This window comes from Canis lupus, chromosome 34 (genome assembly GCF_048164855.1).
Source record: "Canis lupus baileyi chromosome 34, mCanLup2.hap1, whole genome shotgun sequence".
NCBI classification, from domain to species: domain Eukaryota; kingdom Metazoa; phylum Chordata; class Mammalia; order Carnivora; family Canidae; genus Canis; species Canis lupus.
Window position 1 is genome coordinate 12,045,129 of NC_132871.1, and position 22,088 is coordinate 12,067,216.

The following is a 22,088-nucleotide window of genomic DNA, read 5'->3' on the forward strand; positions in this document are numbered from 1 at the left end:
CCTTTGAGCCATCCACTTTAAAACAAAATGCAAAGAATATAAAGAGAACTAACTATGTTGGCTTGAACAATGACTCCCTAAAGAAGTCTACTTCCTAATCCCTGGAACCAGTGACTGTGTTCCCTTTGATGGTAAAAAGGAACATGGGATTAAAGGTCAGGGTTTGAGGTGGGGATATTGCCCCAGATTGTTGGGATGGGCCCAGTATAACCATAGTCACGGGGGTCCTTAAAAGAGGAGGCAGTCCCAGAACAAAGGACAGAAGCAGAGTGGGAAGAGGGAGAAGATGCTATGCTGCTAGCCTTGCAGATGGAGGAAGAGGGCCCGGGCCAAGGAATGCGGGCGGCCTGTAGAAGCTGGAAAGGGAAGGAGCACACATTCTACCCTGGAGCCTCCACAAGGGGCACAGGCCTGCTAACACCTTAATATCCGCCGAGGCAAACTGGACTTCCGAGTACCAGAACTAGGACAAAGTCCTGTTGTGAGCCGCCGAGTTTGTGGTCATTTGTTACAGCAGCAACAGGAAACTAGTACACTAGCCACTAAACACTCAAGATACTATTTCCAAATGAGAAGGGCAGGCTAACTGCCTATAGAAAAGGAATGTACTTATCTGCTTTTGAGCCCAAGACAGCTTGCTTTGTTCTGGTTTCTTTTTTCAAAATCCACCAAGGCAGAAGCGAGCTAGTCCAATTTTTCAGGGAGCATTCGCCAGAAGCATCAGTTTTGTATCCCACCCCCACCCCCTCGTTTTATTTTTTCTAAACATCACGTGAAATATTGAGTGGTGTTCCAGTCAGCAGGCTGGCAGTCACCGTAGGGATCAGGCTGGACCCAGCTCCTAGCAGGCAAGCTGTCCCTTCCGAACCGCGAGCTCCAGGCCCACCGCCCGGCCCGCCACCCCTGCCAGCCAGATTCCCCGGCAGCTTGAACGTCCTCTTCCTCTATTTCCTCTACCCACTCCGCTCCCGAGCCTTCTTTAAAGACTAAAAGGATGTCGCAGGGGAATATGGAACTACAGGTTGGGAGTGGTGCTCCTACTAAAATATTTATGAGCACAACTGGGTTTGACAGTAAAATTCAAAGGATCATCGTTCAGACAGAATGTTTCCCCAAGCCATTTCCCCTTTCTCTCGGAAATGTAAGTTTATGGGTTAATATAATCTGTTGTTACATAATCATTGAGACTGCCAAACACCGCCCCCCCCAAAAAAGACCATTATTCCACCAGCATTCCTGAATTGTCTTCACCTTAGTCTTGCCATAGTAGTCAGAGAACTAAGCCAGATAACAATTGTAAATCACACATCAGCTTAGTGTTGGTTATCTATTCAAGTGACTCTTTTTCTCCAAGTGTCTCATTAGCATCGCTGTCACCTTCCTCCCTACCTCCCCCCACCCTTGCAACAGGGAATGGGAGCAGTTCCTTCCTAGTAATAAAAGTGCATTCATTGCTTAAAATATACAAGCACTTAGGTTGAAGGAAAGGAGTGGAAGTATTTTAATTACTGCTTTGATTGATTGTACCTAAAAAGTTATGTTTATCTTTAAGATCATATTTACTCATTTATTTGAGAGAGAGAGAGCACACATTGGGGTGGATGCAGAGGGGGAAGGAGAGGGAGAATCTTGAGCAGATTCGGTGCTGAGCACAGAGCCCCACACAGGGCTCAGTCTTACTACCCGGAGATCAGGACCTGAGCCGAAACCAAGAATTGGACGCTTAACCAACTGAGCCACCCAGATGCCCCTAGGTTTGTCCTTTTAAACCAGTGAGAAATTGATAAGACTTGCTTAGAAGTTTCATGCAGCAATATTTTCACAAATATCCAAAAGAACAAATTCTTCTTTTTAATTTTGCTTATGAAAGTAATGACTTCTGATACATATTTGAATTGGGCTATTCCCACTTTCCCTGGATAGGGATTCAGAGTAGGGGACATCTAAGAGATAGGTTTTGAAATAAAACTTTCATTTGCAATTACTTAAAATACAAAACACTCATGGAGCACCTGGCTGGCTTGGTCAGTAGAGCATGCAGCTCGATCTCTGGGTTGTGAGTTCAAGCCCCATGTTGGATAGAGTACTTAAAAAAAAAAAAAAATCTTTTTAAAAATTAAGTAAAGAGGCACACCTTAGTGGCTCAGTTGTTTAAGTGTCTGCCTTCAGCTCGGGTCATGATTCTGGAGTTCCATGATCAAGCCCAGCTCCTGCTCAGCAGGGAGCCTGCTTCTCCCTCTCCTGCCTGCTGCTCCACCTGCTATGCCCTCTCTCTCACACCTTTTTTCTCTCTCAAATAAATAAAATCTTTAAAAACAAATAAAATGAACATTTGAAGAATGAATAATTATCTTTCCTTTCAAAACACACTATTAACATTACGCTTAATTCTATCAATTTAATGTAAATAATATCAGCTATTTTTTTTCCCCAAAAGATAGATGTTTGTGCTTTGTAGACATAAAATATATGTTTTGTAGAGAAATCGAGTCCCAGGAAATCTAAAATCTACGAGTAGCTTAGGTTAGTAGTCTAAGTAATAGAAACATTAATAAAGGACAGAATAAAATGCTATTTGGGTTTTTTCATTTTTCCTCTCATATGGTTTAGTCCATGCTTATTAACTTGAAGGATTAGGAGGGGAAAATGTGGTTTAATTGTAGCATTAAAATAACCTACTAAACCAAGAAATGCAACAAATGAAATGACCTTTTATGGACTTTTGTTGTTTATAGTGTTGAGCTTCCTTGGGAGAAATGGAACGATATAGGAGTTATATGGCTTTAATAAATAAGTATGAAAACCAAATAAAGTCTTAATGGCAAACTGAAATATTGATGTACTGCTAGTCCCTGCAGGAGCGATTTTCGGAGCAAGCTCAGAGCTGGTATATTGCACTGTGAACATAAGGGTATAAAGATGCTTTATTTTCATGACTTTGCCCTATCCTTTGGGCGTCTGAAGGACTTCATACCCAATCCTGCCAAAAATTTGGCCTTTGAAATTTATTTCTAAAATTGAACAGAATATGTTGGTTGTTCCACAGTTTAATCTTACTCAAATGAAAGAAAGAATATCAACTTAGAAAACGTTTCCCTCTTCCTTAATTTGTAAATCTGAGCTCAGTCATCACTTTACCCACTTTTCACGGAGTCACAAATAATCATGGGAGCCTGCTGATGTTTAAGGTGGTAGATAACTCCAGTTATTCAAAGGAAAAAAAGTTGGCATTAACATCAGGCCATTCGTGCCATTCACATGTTTTGATGTTGTGTCAAAATTTTACAGTTTTGCTTTCTGGGGAGTTTCCATTGGGAGTTTATACATAAGGAAAGATATGACAAAAACAAGACTATAATAGGTAGGTTTTATCACTGCTTTTTAAAGGATATCACTACTTTTTAAAAGTCTTGCCAATGATTTCACTCATATGTGGAATTTAAGAAATAAATGAGCAAAGGGAAAGGAGAGGCAAACCAAGAAACAGACTCTTAACTATAAAGAACATAGTGATGCTTACCAGAGGGGAGGTGGCAGGGGGGATGGGTGAAGTAGGCGATGGGGAGTAAGGGGGATGGGAGTGTTGTATGGAAGTGCTGAATCACTATATTGTACACCTGAAACTCGTATTACACTGTAGGTTAACTGTAATTAAAAACTTAAAAAAAATCAAAGTACACTGATATAAAAAAATTCCTTGCCAAATCATATATATACAACAGTAAAATATAATAATGTCTTTTAAGCTCAAGTATATACAACTTGCGTACAATAAACATTACTGAATAAGAGGTTGAAACTAGCAAACTCATCTTCAGGGCTAAAAACCATAACTCAGAGTGTGAGATGTATTGCTGGTAGCATGCCTCACTCAGGGGAAGAGCACAGGCTGGAAATCGGGGGGCCAAGGCTACATCTCAGTCCTACCACTTTCTGGCTGAGTAATCTGAACAAGTCATTTAGCCTCTTGGAGCTTTATTGCATTTGTAAGGTAAAGACCCTGGGCTAGGTGGTTACCAACAGCCCTTTCTAACTGGAGCTATCACTTCTCTGTACACAAAGAGGCACAATGAGGCACAACATTAATATTAAATTATAAAGCTTTGCTGACTTTTATACACTTAAAATACTATGTAAGGGTTTTTCTGGTTCTGGACAAGATGAATAAATAGATTTCATTTTGTTCCTCACAATAATAATAAAAAAAACTCCATACAAAATATTTAATTCAACTGTCAGAAAACTCTGAAAGTGGATAAAGGCAGGCAGGCCAAACCAAGTGCAGCAAGTCGCCTGGTGGTTTGGGGTTGTTTTTTTTCCCCCTCCCATGAATCCCAGCCTGGGCAGTGGAGAAGCCCACAACCCATGAATGCCAACAGGCATGGACAAAAAATTACCCACGGCCTGTTCTTCCTAGCCAAAGCCCTGGAAAAAGGTAGCACAGCCAGCCAGACCTTCTCACCCTTCTTGCCATCCCTCAGGTGAACATCATGAACAAGCAGCAGTGCTGCTGCTGCCGTGGTCTGTGGGCAGAACCCTGTATCACCCCGCCCTGCGATCCCAAGGGTGCGCCTCTCCCCTGGGAATGAGTGGAGGCCTGTCATTCATCACTGCCTTGCAGGAAGAAAGCGATACCCCTCCTGGCTGAGCCTGTGGTGGCACCTAGACTTTCATCCCCACCATGTAGTAGGAGCAGCCCTGTCTTCATCCTGAGCTGCAGTCATGAGGCAGCTGAGACCACGGTCAGAACTTGTCTTCCATGTGTACCCTAGAGTTCCATGTGGCACGGCATTCCTTCTCAACCAGGTCTCAGGGCAAACCCTGGTTTCTGAATCCCCCCTGCAGTAACTAAGAGGTGCCCCCCCCTCCCGAATGTGGGGTACCATTCTGCCATTTAGGTAACATACAAGTAGGGTGGGCAAATTAGCACTGCAGTAGCATTACAAAGGCTTTGTAAATAAGTTGATTCTTGAACATGGCCTACAAATTGAGCCAGGACATGCATTCTAAATCCCAACAGGTTTAACTCTCTGCTAAAATGGTAATTTTCAATAGGAACCAGAGGCTTCTTATAACACTCATAATATCCAGGATTCAGTTCAAAACTACACTTCATACTAAGAACCAGGAAAATTTCCACTCAGGTGAGAAAAGACAAGCAACAGATGTCGATACTGAAATGACACAATTATCAGACACAGAAAGCGGCTACCATAATAATGCTCCAGCAAGCAATTAGAAACTCTTGAAATAATGAAAAATAGGAAATAGAAAATAAAGATAAGAGATAACTATATGGAAATTTTAGAACTGAAAATTTTATTAATAAGCTCACCAGATTGATGGCCTCAGTAGCAGAATGGAGGTGACAGAGGAAGGAAGTGGTGAACCTAAAGATCAGTAGAAATCCTCCAACTCAAACAAGAGAAAGAAAACAGTTTGAAAAGTGAACTGAGCCTCAGAGACCCGTAGCACAGAATAGCAAAGGATTTAACATTTACATTGTTGGAGTCCCAGAAGAGGATGCGGGCTGAAAAAATATTTGAAAAATTAGTGACTGTGAAAACTCCCCAGATTTGGTAAAAGTAAAGAATCAAGTACTTATTTGGAGACACTTTTAGGTAAATGAGATGTATTAGAACAGTAAAGATGAGGAAGCAGCTGTAACCCCAGTCATCCAGGTCCTGCATTCACATGTGACAAACAGAACTGGCCCAGAATTCCACTTAGCTTCTGACCATAGCTGAGTAGGACAATACCATGTAACAAACCCTGGGATGCTACGTAGAACAGGCCTCTCAGCTTCTTGATAATGACAACAACATAGTGCAGGTAAACACTTCTACTACACGTAAGAAATTGCATATATTAATATTGAAGCCTCACATGAACCTAATAATGGAAAGACAATAGAGCTAATAATAAATATTATTCCTATTTTACATAACTGAAACACAGGAAAGGTAACTCGAAATTGCACAGCTAATGGATCATAGGGTAAAATCTAACTTACAAAAGTCATACAAAACATTAAAATGTTCAGGGGAAACAAAGTCTTCTAACTGGACATTTTGCCATTGATTTGCCTTATGATGGAATCCAAAATCTTACTGTATCTAATAGAGATACAAAGAGGAATTGGGGTTTTGGGTTAGGTTAGTCATTTGGACATTGTCTAACTATTACAGAATGTTGTTGGGTCATTTCCTCAGATAATATAGATCAAGCTCTATGCTCAGGAAGCCCATTTCCGTATTCAAAGAAGCAGCTATTATTCTTTACTGATGAAAACATTCAGGTATTTGTTGGTACCAGCCCTGCCAACCCAGTGCTGTTCTCTTACACGCACATGTGCAGAGACTGAGTGTCCCTCTACACCTAGCTTGTCTTTGCACGTGGGAGGTGCTTGGCACTTAGGAATTCCTCCCTTTGAGTCACCACAGGCCTTATATACTCATTGCAAGTTCGCAGTGTCTACATATTTAATGAAAGGATGATTCCGTTTATAAATTTTGGCAAATGTTCCTTATCTCTGTATTATTACTTCCATCTATAACTAGATTGCACTATTACAATGATAATCACCAGCATTTGCTGGAAGAGCAAGAAAAACTAAAGTCTGCCCAGTGACCACAGGCAGTGGTCATGGCCTTGTAGGATTTTCAAATTGGCTTCATTAAGACCTGGATAGAATTGAATCAGATTTACAAGGGGTCAGCATCAAGTTCTTATGAAAAGCATTAAATATTTTTAAAAGCATAAAGATTATTTTAGTTAAATTACTCAGTGATGGTTTATCACTCTTCACTCTAATTGAGCTAAATAGTTGAATTCCTCTCTGTTTCTTCTAAAATTTTGTTGCTGGAAGTGCCTGGGTGGCTCAGTTGGTTGCACGTCTGCCTTTGGCTCAGATCATGATCCCAGGGTCCTGGGATCGAGCCCCACATCAGGCTCTCTGCTCAGTGGGGAGCCTGCTTCTCCCCTGGCTTAAGCTTTCTCTGGCAAATAAATAAAGTATTAGAAAAAATAAAATTCCGTTGTTCTCTTCTTGTTGGAAATCAAGTATCTCAAAATATTAACTAGAAGATGTTTGAGTTCTGGCATCTTAGAAGTTAAACTCAGTAAAATTACAAAGCAAAGGACAAGCTTCAGTAGAGGCAAGAAGGTATAGGTATGAAAATCATGGACCTTAGAATCATTCATTCGTAGGCTTGAATTTCAGCTCCACTACATACTACTACATGCATGACCTTGGGTATATTACCTAACACATGCTTGGTTTCATCGGATTTATAAAATGAGAAGGAAAATAGTACCTACTTCATAGAGTTTTGTGAGCCTAATGGAAATAATGTAAAGCTCTTGAACTAGTGCTCAGCATCAGTAAGCTGGTGCTAATAGTAACAAATAATAACTATGGCTGTTTTTAGCCACTAAATTTATTACATTATATCAAGGATTATGAATAGATACTTATGAGCAGCATGATTTTAAGAGGGTCCTGGGATGCTCTTACTTTTGGAGGTCTGATTCCTCTTCAAAGCAAATATATTAAAATGCAATTATATATCCCACATCAAATACAATTTTTATGTAACTGGAAATGGATAATTTTAAGTTGCCTAGTTGGCATAATATTACATTTTATAGATCTTAACTATAGATCTTAACAAACTTAACACATTAAGTTTGTTTTATTCAGGTTGGATCTCTCCTGAGATCATGTAACAAGTAAATGATGAAGCATGAGCTAGAGTGCTCATCTTCTGACTAAAAACCAAAATTTTTCCAAGAGAAAAGATGGGAGGAATGTTTTTCCACATTGCAGAAACTGCTGGAAGCTCGTCCCCTTTTAAGCCTAATTCAAGCTGGATGGAGTGTCTTTTGCTAAAATAAACACTCCAGCATGCTCAAAATTCTGAAAACATTGATGAATTTTTCCTTTCTATATCTTTTTTAGATTGTGGTTTGAATGTTCATAAGCAGTGTTCCAAGATGGTCCCAAATGACTGTAAGCCAGACTTGAAACATGTCAAGAAGGTATACAGTTGTGACCTTACAACACTCGTGAAAGCCCATATCACTAAGCGACCAATGGTGGTGGACATGTGCATCAGGGAAATTGAATCTAGAGGTGAGGCCTTTCCAGTGTGGTTCAACAGTTGTAATGCACCGTGAATACAAGTCCTAACACCCTTCTGGATGCCTCATGGCATAACCCAGTTGTCTACTCTAAGTTTAGGGGGGAGTGATTTCAGATGCCAAATGATCTGAAAGTCTGAAAGGAGTTAATTTAGCAAATAATGAACCAGCTTGATTTTAAAGGTACATTTTACTAGTTATAAGAAATATGCTTAAATATTTTTATGAATGACAATGCTTCTAGTCTATAAAGGTTGACACAGATAGAAAAAATGTAAAAAAAAAAAAAAAAGAAAAGAAAAAATGCTATGTCCAAGAAGCAAAGGTATAAATGCTCTATTAAAACTATCCTAGCCAGGGATCCCTGGGTGGCGCAGCGGTTTGGCGCCTGCCTTTGGCCCAGGGCGCGATCCTGGAGACCCGGGATCGAATCCCACATCGGGCTCCCTGTGCATGGAGCCTGCTTCTCCCTCTGCCTATGTCTCTGCCTCTCTCTACTTCTCTCTCTGTGACTATCATAAATAAATAAAAAAATTTAAAAAAAAATAAAAATAAAACTATCCTAGCCAAAAAACAGAGCTACATCCTAATTATTCTTTCCCATTTGGAAAACACTGATATGGGCCTATTAATGTGGTTATCTTAGTCTTTTGTTATATAAAAGAATTTATGATATAATTGGGGCGATTGATGAATTATTTCCCTTAAGACTCAATATATTTGATCTAATTAGACAAAGTGATGAGCCAAATTACAAATATTTAATTAACAGTAGGTCAGAGTTTAAAAACTGAGTGCAGTGGTTTTATTTTAGGAGAAAATGTGAAGAAGTTTCTAAACAAGTACATTTAATCATTCTTTCTCACACATTACTTCTCCAGCCTGAAGTATGGGAAGAAGTAAAGTATGAAGAAAAGGCATAATTCCAAAGAAACTAATCAGTTCCCTTGATTTTTACAGGTCTTAATTCTGAAGGACTGTATCGAGTATCAGGATTTAGTGATTTAATTGAAGATGTCAAGATGGCTTTTGACAGAGGTATGTTCTTCAGCGTGTTCATCGACTTAGGGCGACAGTGCTCTCTGCCAAGAAGGCACAATTCCTTATGTTATTCTTTGCATTATTTATCCAAGTCATTGATTATTATACCAAATAAAAAGTTAACTTATAATTTTACTTTTTTATTAGTATATTAAACCATTACATTTTGAGGTGAGAAAGAAAAATAAAATTTAACTATATAATCAGTATCTGAGCACACAAAGCTGGGCCATTTTCATAAAAGTATATGCAGAACAATTAAATTTACTAGAAATTATGGAGAAAATCAGGCAGGATGGTTGGGGGAATCTAAGTCATCACAGACCTCAGATTCCCAGGTTGGAGTTGGCCTCCCTAACTGCCTGTAATCCATGCATCCCTTCACCATGTTTGACTGAGTTAGAGACCCAGTGTAATGACTTAGATTCCCCCACCACAGAAGCATTATTGATTTTAATAAATGCTACAAAGGAAAATATTAATAACTGTGGAAATTAACCTATTCCTTTGGGGTTGGAGGGGGATGCTGGAGATCAGAAGAGACTTTCCCAGAGAAGAATAGAGGTTGGCCATATAATGGTTCAGTAGCAAAGAAAGGAGGTATGTAAAGACCCTGGCAAGAGAAGAGTCTGTGCAAAGGCCCTGAGGCTGTCTTTGTCAAGGCCCTGAAAAATGCTGTGGCTTAGAGAGTAAGAAGTGAAAGGAGAGTGGACTAAGATACAATGAATAGAATATCTTACTATAAAAAGAATTAGGGCAGCCCGGGTGGCTCAGCGGTTTAGTGCCGCTTTCAGCCCAGGGCCTGAACCTGGAGACCCGGGATGGAGTTCCATGTCAGGCTTCCTGCATGGAGCCTGCATCTCCCTCTGCCCCTCTCCCTCTCTCTCTCATGAAAACAAACAAACAAACAAACAAACAAACAAGAATTAGCTGAATGGTAGAAGGGTTCTCAGATCGACCTCCAAATTCGGTTTAACCTGTCATGTAACTGAACTAGAAGATTGGTGACTCTGTTGTCCAAACAGAAATTGGATGTGTGCCCTATAATGAGATAGGACATTTGAAATTTGGATTCTCATAAAAAAATAACTTCTAGTTGGTGGAAACAGGAACCATGTCTCAGGAGAGAATATACCCGTATTCTTTCTTCTTTCCTGAGTAAAAATTTTGATAGAGGTGATATCTGCCTTCATAATTCTTCTACTTTGCTTTCGTGCCCGCCCATCCCCTTTCTCCAGGTCTTTGGGCCCCCACACCTACACATTTGCCTAAGGTCCCCCACTGAAGCCTTCTCCATTGCCTTTTCCTCCCAGAAAGTAGTCTATCCCAATTTGTATTGCCACTGCCTATGATTTCAACCCTAGTGTGAAAGACATACCAGTGATCTAATTCACACTTGAATGTGAACGTCTGTGGTATTTTGCATTTAAAAGAGGCTTCTTTAACGAAAAACAGACTTCATTAGAGTAGTTTTAGGTTAATGGTAGTATTAGCTTATAAAATTTCACCACAAGTACAGAGATTTCCCATATAACCTCTCCTCTCATGCCCCCCCCAACCCAGTTTCCCATCTTGCATTAGTATAGAGTACATTTGTTACAACTGATGAACGGACACTGATACATGATGAATAACTAAAGTCAGCAGCTTACACTGAAGTTCACTTTTCATGTTGTGACAGTTCTGTGGGTTTGGCAAATGCACATGTCACACATCCACCGTTACAGTGGCACAAAGAACTTTGACCACCATAAAAATCTCCTCTGCATTACCTGTTCTTCCTTTCCTTTCTCCCCCTGAACCCCTGGCAACCACGGTTCTTTCTATTGACCTCCATAGTTTTACCTTTTCCAAAATGTCATATAGCTGGAATCAAGGAGTGTGTACCTGTTTTTTGGACTAGTTTCCTTTACTCACTAGTATGCACTTAAAACTCTCCCATGCCTTTCATGGCTTGATAGCTCTTTTTTGTTTGCTCTTGCTCAATAATATTCCTTTATCTAGATATATCAGTTTATTCACCTATTGAAGGACATCTGATTGCTTCCATTTTTTTGGCAATCATGAATGAACATGGCTGTAAATATTTTGTGAGCACATTTTTGTGTGGACATAAGTAGTTTTCAGCTCTTCTGGGTAAATACCCAGGAGTGTGATTGCTGGATTATATGGTAAGAGTCTGTTTAGCTTTGTAAGAAACTGTCTATCCCCCAACGTGGCTGTACCATCTTGTGTTCCCACCAGCAATAATTTACAGTTCCTCTAGCTCCTCATCCTGTCCAGCATTTGTCGTCAGGGTTCTGGATTTTAGCCACTCTAATATCTGTATAGGGAAGAGGCTGCTTTTTAAAATCAAGAGAAATTGTTCATAAGCCAAACGGAATAAAAGAAACCTAGCATGATAAAATCAGTTCAGAGGAGGCATTAATTAAATCTTTTGTAGATCAAAATCTCAGGTACTTTAACCAGTTACTAAATGCAGGGGAGTAAAGGAAGGCCCCACACCTCTAAAATACTCCTGTTTTATAACTCTTCTTTTTATTTCAACACTCTAAAGTCTTGTTCCATTTCACTCCTGCTTCTCACTCTCTGCCCACCCCCAGGGCGCAGACAACATCCACACTTCACATTGGAGCCTGGGGGTGAGTCAGAGGCGGCCTCTTGTAAGTTAGGAGTGCCTTTCTTGTTATTTTTCACATTCTCTAGGTTTATTTTAAAAAGAAAGAAAAATAAAAAAGAGAAAAAGCAATGCCACATTTACTCCCCTAGGAATTCTCAAATACTCCTGGAATCTATAAATATTGCCGTTAACCTCTGTCCTCTCATACTCCATCCCCCGCCTCCCTCCATTGAACCTGGGAAAAATAAGTAACTTCAGAATAGAAAATTCAAAAAAAAAAAAAAAAAACAGATTTTGCTTTTCACAGAAAATTGATCATTTATATATATCCGCACACTGAATTTGATGTTAGAAACTGACGCATTGTTAATCTCTAAAGACTGTATAACAAAAGTATATTAGACAGGTGCCCTGCATCCAGATACTTATTCTTTTTTTTTTAACATCCTTCAAAGATGGCGAGAAAGCAGATATTTCCGTGAACATGTATGAAGATATCAACATTATCACCGGCGCACTGAAACTGTACTTCAGGGATCTACCAATTCCACTCATCACGTATGACGCCTACCCCAAGTTTATAGAGTCCGCCAGTAAGTATGAGGGCAGCGACCCGAATCACCTGACAGCTGCCTCCTCATGCCGATCGCTACTCCTGTGTCCCTTGCCCAGTTTCTTGAATGCGTATTAGGTGTTTCCCCCTCGCCTCTGTCCTCGGTTAATATGCTCACAAGAATTCTGAGCTCATCTCTAACATATGCTATTTAGTATTTAAGACTTCTTCCATCAGAAATTTCTTTGTCACGTGCTAATCCTCATTTTCCAAAGTAAGGTTTATACCAGGGCTCCTTAGATCCGGACCAACGCGTCTACGAAATAAAAGTGAGCAACTAGAAAAAAGAAGATTGAAAAACAGGACCAAACTGTTTTGTTATTAGGTTCAGCTGAGCATAAAAGTTATTGTCAGCTCCCATAAAAGCTTCTAAATCCTTAACTTTCAATCTCTGTACTTATCCCGTGACAGACCATTAACAGTTTGGTAAACTGGCGCTGGTCCGTAGATCGTACTTTAAGGAGCACGGTTTTAGATCAAGAAGGGATTTTTTTTTTTTTTTTTAAGTTTTAGTTGAGATGCAAATGAGAAAAAGCAGAGGCTCCAATGCCAAATTTTATTTATGGTGTAAAGCTCATACCTGTAATTCACACTTCATTTTTTTTTTTTAAAGAAGGGAATTTTTAACAGATTTTAAGTGTTGGCATTGCCATTTTTTAGAAAAGATAGGCTATTTCTGACATTTGCTTTTCTCTTAAAAACCATATGTTGTCTTGATCTTTAAATAATAACATTACTTTCTTAGTAACACTGATTTGCTTTTTGACTTGGAAATTTTGTGAAGTACAGACTTGCTTTGTTCTAATTTTTAGTTTCCCCTTCAGTGCTCTTGTTGAGAATTTCTGTGGTTAGTTCCCTGGAGCCCTCGTTTCTTGTGGGTCAGCCCAGCTCTCAGGTCGAGAACAGCCGGGAGAATCACACTGATTTGTACAAATTTCCATGTTAGGAGCCTGAACGACTCTAGATCTCATCCACAGGAATTTAACTCCTCTCGTGTTGGGAGGGATTCAGTGCTGATCATGAAAATTGTCTGAGGGAACATGTGCATTCTTGTTTCGTGGTACAGATGCAGATGTTTCCTCCCCAGAGACATACGTCTGATCACCACGAACGTGGACAGCACCTGACACACTTGTATCACGAAGGGTGCCCGGTTGACAGTGGCCCTGATCCCCAGGACAACACTGAGGGCTCAAGTGGACGGTGTTCCTGTTCCTATGTCGCTCTTGAGTACAACTGAAGCTTGGCTTCTGTGCCTAAGCCAAGGGCACCCCATTAGCAGAGGACAAAGCCCATAATTCAAATCCAGGGCCTGAACTCTACACAACTGCCTTATCTTCGTAGAAGAAAAATCTAAGCCTTCCGTATTGGGTTTCAAGGCCTCTTTCCCCGCCGCCCTCCCAAGTTATTTCACCTTGTTTCCCCACACCCACCTTGGTTAACCCTCTAGACTATCTGTCAGTGTTCTGGGGTTTCTGTCTGAAACAGCCCTTTTGACATCAGCAAACCCCCTATTCTACCTCAAAGAGCTCTTCAAAGCACATCATGAGATAGAAACTTTCCTAAATCAAGATAAATGCCCTCTTATAAATTCAACTGTTAGGATACATACAGTATCAATGTTTATTGTACGTGTTTACTATTGATCTAATTGTTTAGGGAACATTGCATCCTTGTCCATGTGGCTTCTAGTAGTAGAGTCTGCTTCATTCTTTGGACCCACAGATATAGCTTTTCTCTCATCTTTATAGGCAGATAAAGGAGACAAGAGAAGTTTGGAGTCATAGAGCACATACGAGGAGGTACCAGGAATCATGTTAGGCACTTTACAGCCATGATATCATTTTGGTTTAGTTTTATACCCAATGTGGGGCTCAAAGTCATGACCCTGAGATCAAGAGTTGCACACTCTGGGATGCCTGGGTGGCTCAGCGGTTGGGCATCTGCCTTCAGCTCAGGGCGTCATCCTGGAGACCTGGGATCGAGTCCCACATTGGGCTCCCTGCATGGAGTCTGCTTCTCCCTCTGCCTCTGCCTCTGCCCCTCTGTGTCTCTTGTGAATAAATAAGTCTTTAGAAAAAAAAAAAAAAGTCGCACACTCTTCTGAGTGAGTTAGCCAGGCACCCGCCAGGGTATCCTTTTAGGAAGGACATGTTATAGGATGTAAGTGAATTGTCCGAGGTCCGATCACTAGGAGTAGGTGGCCCTGGCATTCGGACCCACATCTGTCTGATGTCACAGCCCTCGCTCTCTCCACTCAGCCCACTGTCTGGCTTCCCCTGTGGAACAGGAACAGAAGATTACCCAGAGGAGGGAGGCAGGAGGGCAGGAACCCCTCCCAAATGATGGTCAGGGTTACCTGGCCCTTCCTTTCCTTTCCTTTTTTAAGATTTTATTTACTTATTTGAGAGAGAGAGATCACAAGCAGGGGGCAGAGGCAGAGTCTCCAGGGAGCAGGGAGCCCGATGCGGGACTCAATCCCAGGACCCCAGGATCATGACCTGAGCCGAAGGCAGATGCTTAGCCCTTGAGCCACACTGGCGCCCTAGAGCTGGCCCTTCCTGACGCAGGCCCTCTTGAACCTTTTTATCACTCAGCCCCTAGGAAACATGGGCCCTGTCCTATAGGTCTCAGGTTTCTCTGGCATTTTTAGCATTTCTTGCCAACAAAAACTCGGGAGCTCACATCACAGCTCTCTCCGGCAGAGGCTGTCCCAGCTCTGCTGTCGCAGCCTCCCCCGACAACCTGCAGCTGGAAGCTAGAGTGGCTGCAGGAAACGATAAAGGGACACAAGGGTGGTGGAGGCCAGGGCGCCCCATCTGAGGGCTTGAAGATCTTCAGGATCCCCTGGAACCATCTGGAAGCCTCGCACTACCGAGCCCTTTTCCCCTCACTGCCTCTCCCCACCAGCTAAGACCCTGCTGCCCATGGTACAGAGGCCCGGGGACAGGTGCGCCTCGCAGCCTGCTCAGGACGCCAGCGTTCAGGGACACTTCCTGGCCACGGCGGAAATGGCACCACGGGGACTCTGGCCAAGGACCTAAGAGCTCTGTTCCCAGAAGATCGTAGGAAATATGACTCAGTGTGTAACCTTGAGGGAGTCAGATACTCTCAGAACTAAAACCCAGGGCTCTTTGTCCCACGCTACTTAAAACGTCCCGAAGGGAAACCTGGGGTGAGAAGTTGCAGAGTCCCCCTCAGCTCTGCCACTCACCCCGTCTGCTCGGCTGAGTCACCCTTCTTAGCTTTGACCTCCCTAAAAGAACCAACGGGACATACTTTAAAAAGAGCTTTTAACTAGATGTTGATGCAGGTTCTTATTTCCTGCCACGTTTCCAAATCCTTGCAGACCTTCCTCAGGTGCCACGTCGTCCTCTTCTCTGTTCCACTCAGCCCCCAAGCCACCTTTCTCCTCTGTGTTCCCGTCACTCCTCGCCTGGACCTCTTCCCTTCAGGCTGGTAGGCTGTATTCAGGTCTTGTCTTCCTGACGACACTGACCCGTTTGGAGCGGGGGGTTCTCTCGCGCATGATTATTTTCCCTTAGCACCTGTGACAGTCACTGGTTCACGTAATAGGTGCTAAGTATGTGTTGAATGAGTAAACATAACTTTACATTGAGAACCCCAGAACCTTTGAGTTTTTAGATATTCTAAAGGGCCATGTTAACAGGACTCCCTTGTACAGCACATTCTTTCTAAAATACCCGGTAACTGTAAGATCACTGCTTCTCTCAGCACACGGCTGCTGACGGACAGATGTGACGGTCGTAAAGCCCGACGTGTGCACAACAGGAATCCGCCCGCTCTCAACTCCCTCCTGTTGGCAGTGGTCCTAATATCGCCCTCATCCACTCGCAGGCCTTTCGCGTATTTGAAACGACTGATGTTGGTTGTTATCTCGAAATACATTCCATTTTGTCTTCGTCTTAAGTTATGCTGTGGTCTTCTCAGGGCAAAGGATTTGTGTCCTCTGAAAAAAAGTTATTGGTACTACTACTTTAAGTAGGGGGAAAGAAAGAAAAAGAAAATTCCAGGGAAGAACCTCTGTCAATTTGATGTCAGTATATTCAAATGCAGTTTATCATATGTCCCCAAATTTATATCTCCAGTCTGGACCTCTCCCTGGGCAGCAGATTAATCATTTGGATGTCTGAAGGATATCTCCAACAGAACCCTGATCTTCCCCACAAAACCTCTCCCACCCACAATCTTAACGGAGGCTCCATCCTCCCAGGTGCCTAAGCCCAAAATTTAGCTCAGTCTTGATTCTTCTCCTCATACAACCCTCATCTGGAAATCCCACGGACGTTCCGTTTAAAATATACCCAGAACCCAGCAACTTATCACCTTCACTGTCACCACCTGGTCTAAGCTAGAGTCATTCCTCACCTGGATTTTTTTTTTTTTTTTTTTTTTTAAACTTCAGAGCAAGAGAGCGTGCGTGAGCGTGGAGGGCAGGGCAGAAGGAGAGGGGAGGCTCTCAGGCAGACTCCCGCTGCACACAGAGCCATCTCGGGGCTCAGTCCCACGACACTGAGACCATGACCTGAGCAAAGACCGAGTCAGACGTTTAACCAGCTGAGACCCCCTGTCGTCCCCCCACCTGGATTTTTGTAATAGTTACTAGAATGGTCTCTTCTTACTCTGGCCTTTCCGTGGCCCGTTTCCCACACGCAGACAGTGGAGGAGGTCTGTCCCAGCCGTTCGCGCTTCTCCTGGTAAATGCTGGGCCCCAGGACAGCCTCCAGCACCTGACACGACAGTGTCCTGTTACCTTACCCACTGCACTCCCCTCCACTCCCTCTTGCTCAACCAGCGCGCTCCCAGGTGGCTTTCCACCCCTGCCCTCGGACGTTACAGGCCTGCTGGGCCCTCGGACCTGCTCAGCTGCTCCCCTGCCCAGGCCCCCAGGTCTCTGCGTGCTTCCTTCCCCCACGGCCACGCCGCCAGGTCTTCACTCAAGACCTTCTCTCCCAGGAGGTCCCTCCGACCACCCCATTTAAAATTGCACCCCCCTGGCACTCGCAGCGTTCCTCACCTGTTTTTCCCCCGTAGCGCTGGCCTCAGTCTAATCTAGCATAACCTGGAAGCTACGTGCTCTTTGGTTATCGTCAGTCACCACCACCTCCACCACCACCCCAGCCCCGCCAGAGAGAAAATAAGCTGCGGGCAGGGAATTTTGTTTATCTGCTAGCCCACCAACACTGTTCTTAATCTCACACCATCTCAAGATTCTCCTTGCAAAAGATTATAAATGCGAAAATTAAAAGGAAATTAGGTTACTCTTTTCATTTTCCAAAACAGTATAGTGTCAAATTAATTAGTCCTACAGTAAAAACTAGAAGCAAATACTAAGTAATCTTTTTCTGTAGTAAATGGAATTTTCTTAATTCTAGAAGTTAAATGATTGAATTTCAGCATCCGAGATGGTATTGCTGTTATGAATTGACGTTCTTTAAAGACCTGAAGCTTCAAAGACCATGCCTCAGTTATATGGCAAATAACACTTTATTACTGAGAGACAAACCGGGAACCCTGGGTAGGCTTTGGGCAGAAATTCTAAAATGGCCAAACTTTCTTTGAATTAAAAAGCTTCACTCTCTACATTCTGACATTTATCACATCTGCGCTGCCAGTGCCTTGAACTTTTCACGTTCATTTTTATATCTGTTGTAACCGGACTCCAGTGCACTGCCGTTGAGTCGGTTTGTCTTAGACGTTAGAAAACTCGGATTCTTAGTCTGTGTTGAATGCTACCTTGTGCTCAGCTGTGGCCTTCCGGGTCTCCAGGCTGCTATCCTAATTACGACTCAGCACTTCGGGGTCCTCTGCAGTTGCCCTGCAGGCTAACGTTAAAGGCACCCCATCTTCCTGACATGGGAGTAGAAGCAGGAACGTGCTAGGGTGCTGTTTTTGAGAGCACAGATGTCCAAAGATGTCTGTTGTTTCTGATTATGGAAATAATGGAACTAAATGCAATCTGTGACCTCAAGAGCATGCTGGGTTTTTTGGCCAACACAGCAGAACTAAAATGAAGATGATTCCCTTTGAAGTTTACACCTTTGGAAGAGCCACAGTTATTTCAGGGACCCTGCTGTCACTCCAAACATTTAGAATCTCCTTCAGAGCGTCATTGCGTTCTCCAGAATGTCCTAAGTAGTAGAATATTTTTGTGCTGTGAGGGTAGATTTAACTTTTTTATATAACAAAGAAGAATTTTCTTTTTCAAGAAAGGAAATTAAAATGAAGGAAGTAATGGGGCACCTGGGTGGCTCAGCGCTTGACGTCTGCCTTCAGCTCAGGGCATGATCCCGGGATCCTGGGATCGAGTCCCCCATCAGGCTCCCTGCACGGAACCTGCTTCTCCCTCTGCCTGGGTCTCTGCCTGTCTCTCATGAATAAATAAATAAAATCTTTAAAAAAAATAAGAAGGAGGTAAATATTGGATGATACTTTTCTCAGTTTAAAAAAAGAAAATAGCATGAATATCAATTAAGACTTTGGCAGGGGTTACCAGGGGCATAGCTTGTGTGCGGTCGCTGGGCTGCAGTGTTCAGAATATTTGGAACAAATTAATATCCACTAGGTGTGTCTGTAATGTTGTAAGGTGACCTCATTTGAGCGTCCCAGTGTCCTCTGCGCGTACCTGTGTCTGAATTCTTTATGGCAGCATCCCACCTGGCCAGTGGCAGGTCCCACGGTCACCGGCCTCGGAGGCACTCACTCGAGTGGACAAGTGGGCGCTGCCCCCACAAGTCCTCTGAAGGCTGCGGCCTCGGAAGCGTGACCCACGGTCCTTCAGAGGATTTCCGAGGAGGCCGTGGGCAAGGCCCCGCCCGAGGGTCTCCTGAGGCCGCGAACAGACGGGAACTGGGGAGCCGGGCGGAGGGTTGAGGGTCTCCCCCCGGGGTTCGCCTTGCTGTTTTAGAAATACTGGATCCTGACGAGCAGTTGGAAACCCTTCACGAGGCACTGAAGCTGCTGCCCCCCGCTCACTGCGAGACGCTGCGGTACCTCATGGCGCACCTCAAGAGGCAAGTCACCGGCCCGGCTGACGCTGGCTCGGAGCCGTGTTAAGAACCAAACGAGACCAGCAGGTGAAAGGGCGGGCAGGTCTGGGGTGAATAGGTAGAGGCCCAGGTGAGGAGCGGCGCTCAGGCCGGCCGCCCGCTGCCGAGGCCCAGGGCGGCGCCCGCCCGGCTGGTGCTGGTTCTGGGGGGCGGGGGTGTCGCTGTGGGGACCCGGGGGACGGGGCACGGCCGCTCCGGGCTGCCCTGCCTCCTCGCTCCAGAGCGGGCTCCACACGTGGTGACGGGACTTCAGGATGTTGCCAGCGCTGAAAACTGCTATTAAAAGAAAAAACATGGAGCAAAATAAAGGGCAAAGGGAGGAATAGAAAATCAAATCTCTGGGCTCCTTCTGGTTTAAGGGCCGAAATAGACGGCCGCTGGTCTGCGTGGCTCCGCCCGGCCGCCTGCTCCCTCACCGTCGAGGCGACTGAAATTACGTGACCGAGTTTTAGCGGTTTCCGAGTTTCAAAATATAAAGCCAATGAGAATCAAAAAAGACAGACTTGACATCCGTGCCGTATGGCTCTCGGCAGGAGTTACTCAGAAATGAATATTTAACGGAGGCGCCTCTACCACGTCCGGTCCTCCCTCCTTTCAAAGCAGCCAGGGCCGAAGCTGGTGTTTAACAGGCTCGCACCGGCCCGCGCCGCCTCCCTCCTCCCCCGATTCTCAAACTGCTCAGCCCACAGAAAGGCCGGGAGCAGGGCCGCCGCTGAGGAGGAGGCTGACGGGAGAAGCAGGGCCACGCAGCCCGCCAGGGAGCTCGGCCTTGAGCCTCAGTGATCACCAGAAGTTCGACGTATTAATACAATTTACTTTAAAGCTAAGAGCGGGGGCAGCCCCAGTGGGCCAGCGGTTTAGCACCGCCTTCGGCCCAGGGTGTGATCCTGGGGTCCCGGGATCGAGCCCCACGTCGGGCTCCCTGCGTGGAGCCTGCTTCTCCCTCTGCCTGGGTCTCTGCCCCGCTCTCTCTCTCTCTGGGTCTCATGAATAAATAAAATCTTTTAAAAAAAATGCTAAGAGGGGGACGGAGAAGTCACTTAGGCGGGGGTTGCCAAGTGGACAGGAACCTTGATCGGGAACCTGGCCCTGCTTTCGTGCAGAACCCCGGGGCTCACACGGAGGCGTGCTCCTTTGCTTCTGTTTTGCAGAGTGACCCTCCACGAGAAGGAGAACCTTATGAACGCAGAGAACCTCGGCATCGTGTTCGGCCCGACCCTTATGAGATCTCCAGAGCTGGACGCGATGGCCGCGTTGAACGATATACGATACCAGAGACTGGTGGTGGAGCTGCTTATCAAAAACGAAGACATTTTATTTTAAATTTTAGTTTGCCGGAAAAAAAAAAGTGTTTTACAGATGAAGGAATGTTTTATAGTAATTTAATTGGCTCTTATAGCTGAATTCTTTCTTGGTTAGAAGTGTGGGCAGATAGCCAGATTAAAATGAAGGAACTTTCCATTGTCTTAGTAGCACCGCTCAGCTGTCCTTGTAAAACAGTGAACACACGCTCTCCAGTTCTAGTAACCCTGGGTGTTTATCATGGTAAGAGAAACTCAAGCTATTGCATGATTAGCCTCCTCTTTGGCAAGGGAACCCCACACAAAGGAGACAACAAGCCTGCACCGCCTCTTTTTCCCGGGTAGTCTGTGGTTGTAATTCAGCATGTTTCGCAGAGTAAATCTGTCGTGACTTCGCTTTTGGGTTCTGTGTCATTGGTTTCTGACGCTTCTATAAACATGCACACAAGTGGATGAAACGGCACCTCTGGCTGCTGCATTGCCATAGACTATAACATATGCCTACTTTTCTCAAATGCTTTATTTCTAGTTTCTCTTAGTTCTGCTCTAACCTAGTCCTTTCTTTCCAGCAAAAGCAAAATGTGTTTTCAGATTTGTTACTTTAGTAAATTATCCACCAATAAAAAAGTACAATGCGGAACGTTTTCTGTTATTATTGGTTTTTAGTCACAGTTTTGTGTTTTTATCTGGCATGCATTTATTAATGCATGAACTTTGGCTTTTAGAGACCAAATATATTGACAGCTTTCTTTTCCCCCTCATGATTGAGAATAGTTAGGAAAATGTGTTTTGCCATTTATTTAATACTAAAGTTTTGTGTTAAGCCCCTAAAATAATTTAAAACTGCTTAGAATTAAAATATCCATTCATTGGATTTTTCTTCTTGCATACTCTGGGAGAAAGGTAGACCATTTTCTCAACTTTTGGTGGGGGGCTGGGGGGCAGGCGGAAGAGTTCCTTCTCAAGCATTCTAAAGAAGACAGCTATAAAGAGACTTCTTAAACATTTGATTGGCTGGAAATGCTGACTGTCTGCCGGGAGAGGGGTCAGTTTGCCTGTACATCTAGATGCCAGGAAACCTGCAGTGGGTCTGATTTGTGCTATCACTAGCCCCCCCATGTGCCTTTGCACTAATGACCTTGAGGGTCAAATGAGCATCCTTCCAGAACTAAAGCTCTATCCTGCTTTAAAATGTAAAAAAAAAAAAAAATGGGGGGGGGGGGTAACGCCTGGGTGGCTCAGCAATTGAGCATCTGCCTTTGGCTCAGGGCATGATCCTGGGGTCCCAGGTTCAAGTCCCG

General features: G+C 43.7%; 1 protein-coding gene across 15 annotated transcripts in view; it reads left to right on the top strand.

The window, feature by feature from the left end:
* CHN1 (chimerin 1) overlaps window positions 1-21,427 on the top strand; it is a 223,973-nt gene extending 202,546 nt beyond the window's left edge. For 11 of the 15 annotated variants that reach the window (XM_072811007.1, XM_072811011.1, XM_072811012.1 and 8 more), the window contains 5 exons: window positions 7,961-8,134; window positions 9,103-9,180; window positions 12,259-12,396; window positions 19,345-19,450; window positions 20,638-21,427. In XM_072811007.1, coding sequence (XP_072667108.1) covers window positions 7,961-8,134; window positions 9,103-9,180; window positions 12,259-12,396; window positions 19,345-19,450; window positions 20,638-20,809 — 668 coding nt within the window. In that variant the 3' untranslated portion in view covers window positions 20,810-21,427. Of the gene's footprint in view, window positions 1-7,960; window positions 8,135-9,102; window positions 9,181-12,258; window positions 12,397-19,344; window positions 19,514-20,637 lie in introns of all 15 variants that reach the window. The other 4 variants (XM_072811016.1, XM_072811017.1, XM_072811021.1 and 1 more) reach the window with 2 other exon arrangements.
* The last annotated feature ends 661 nt before the right edge of the window (window positions 21,428-22,088 follow it).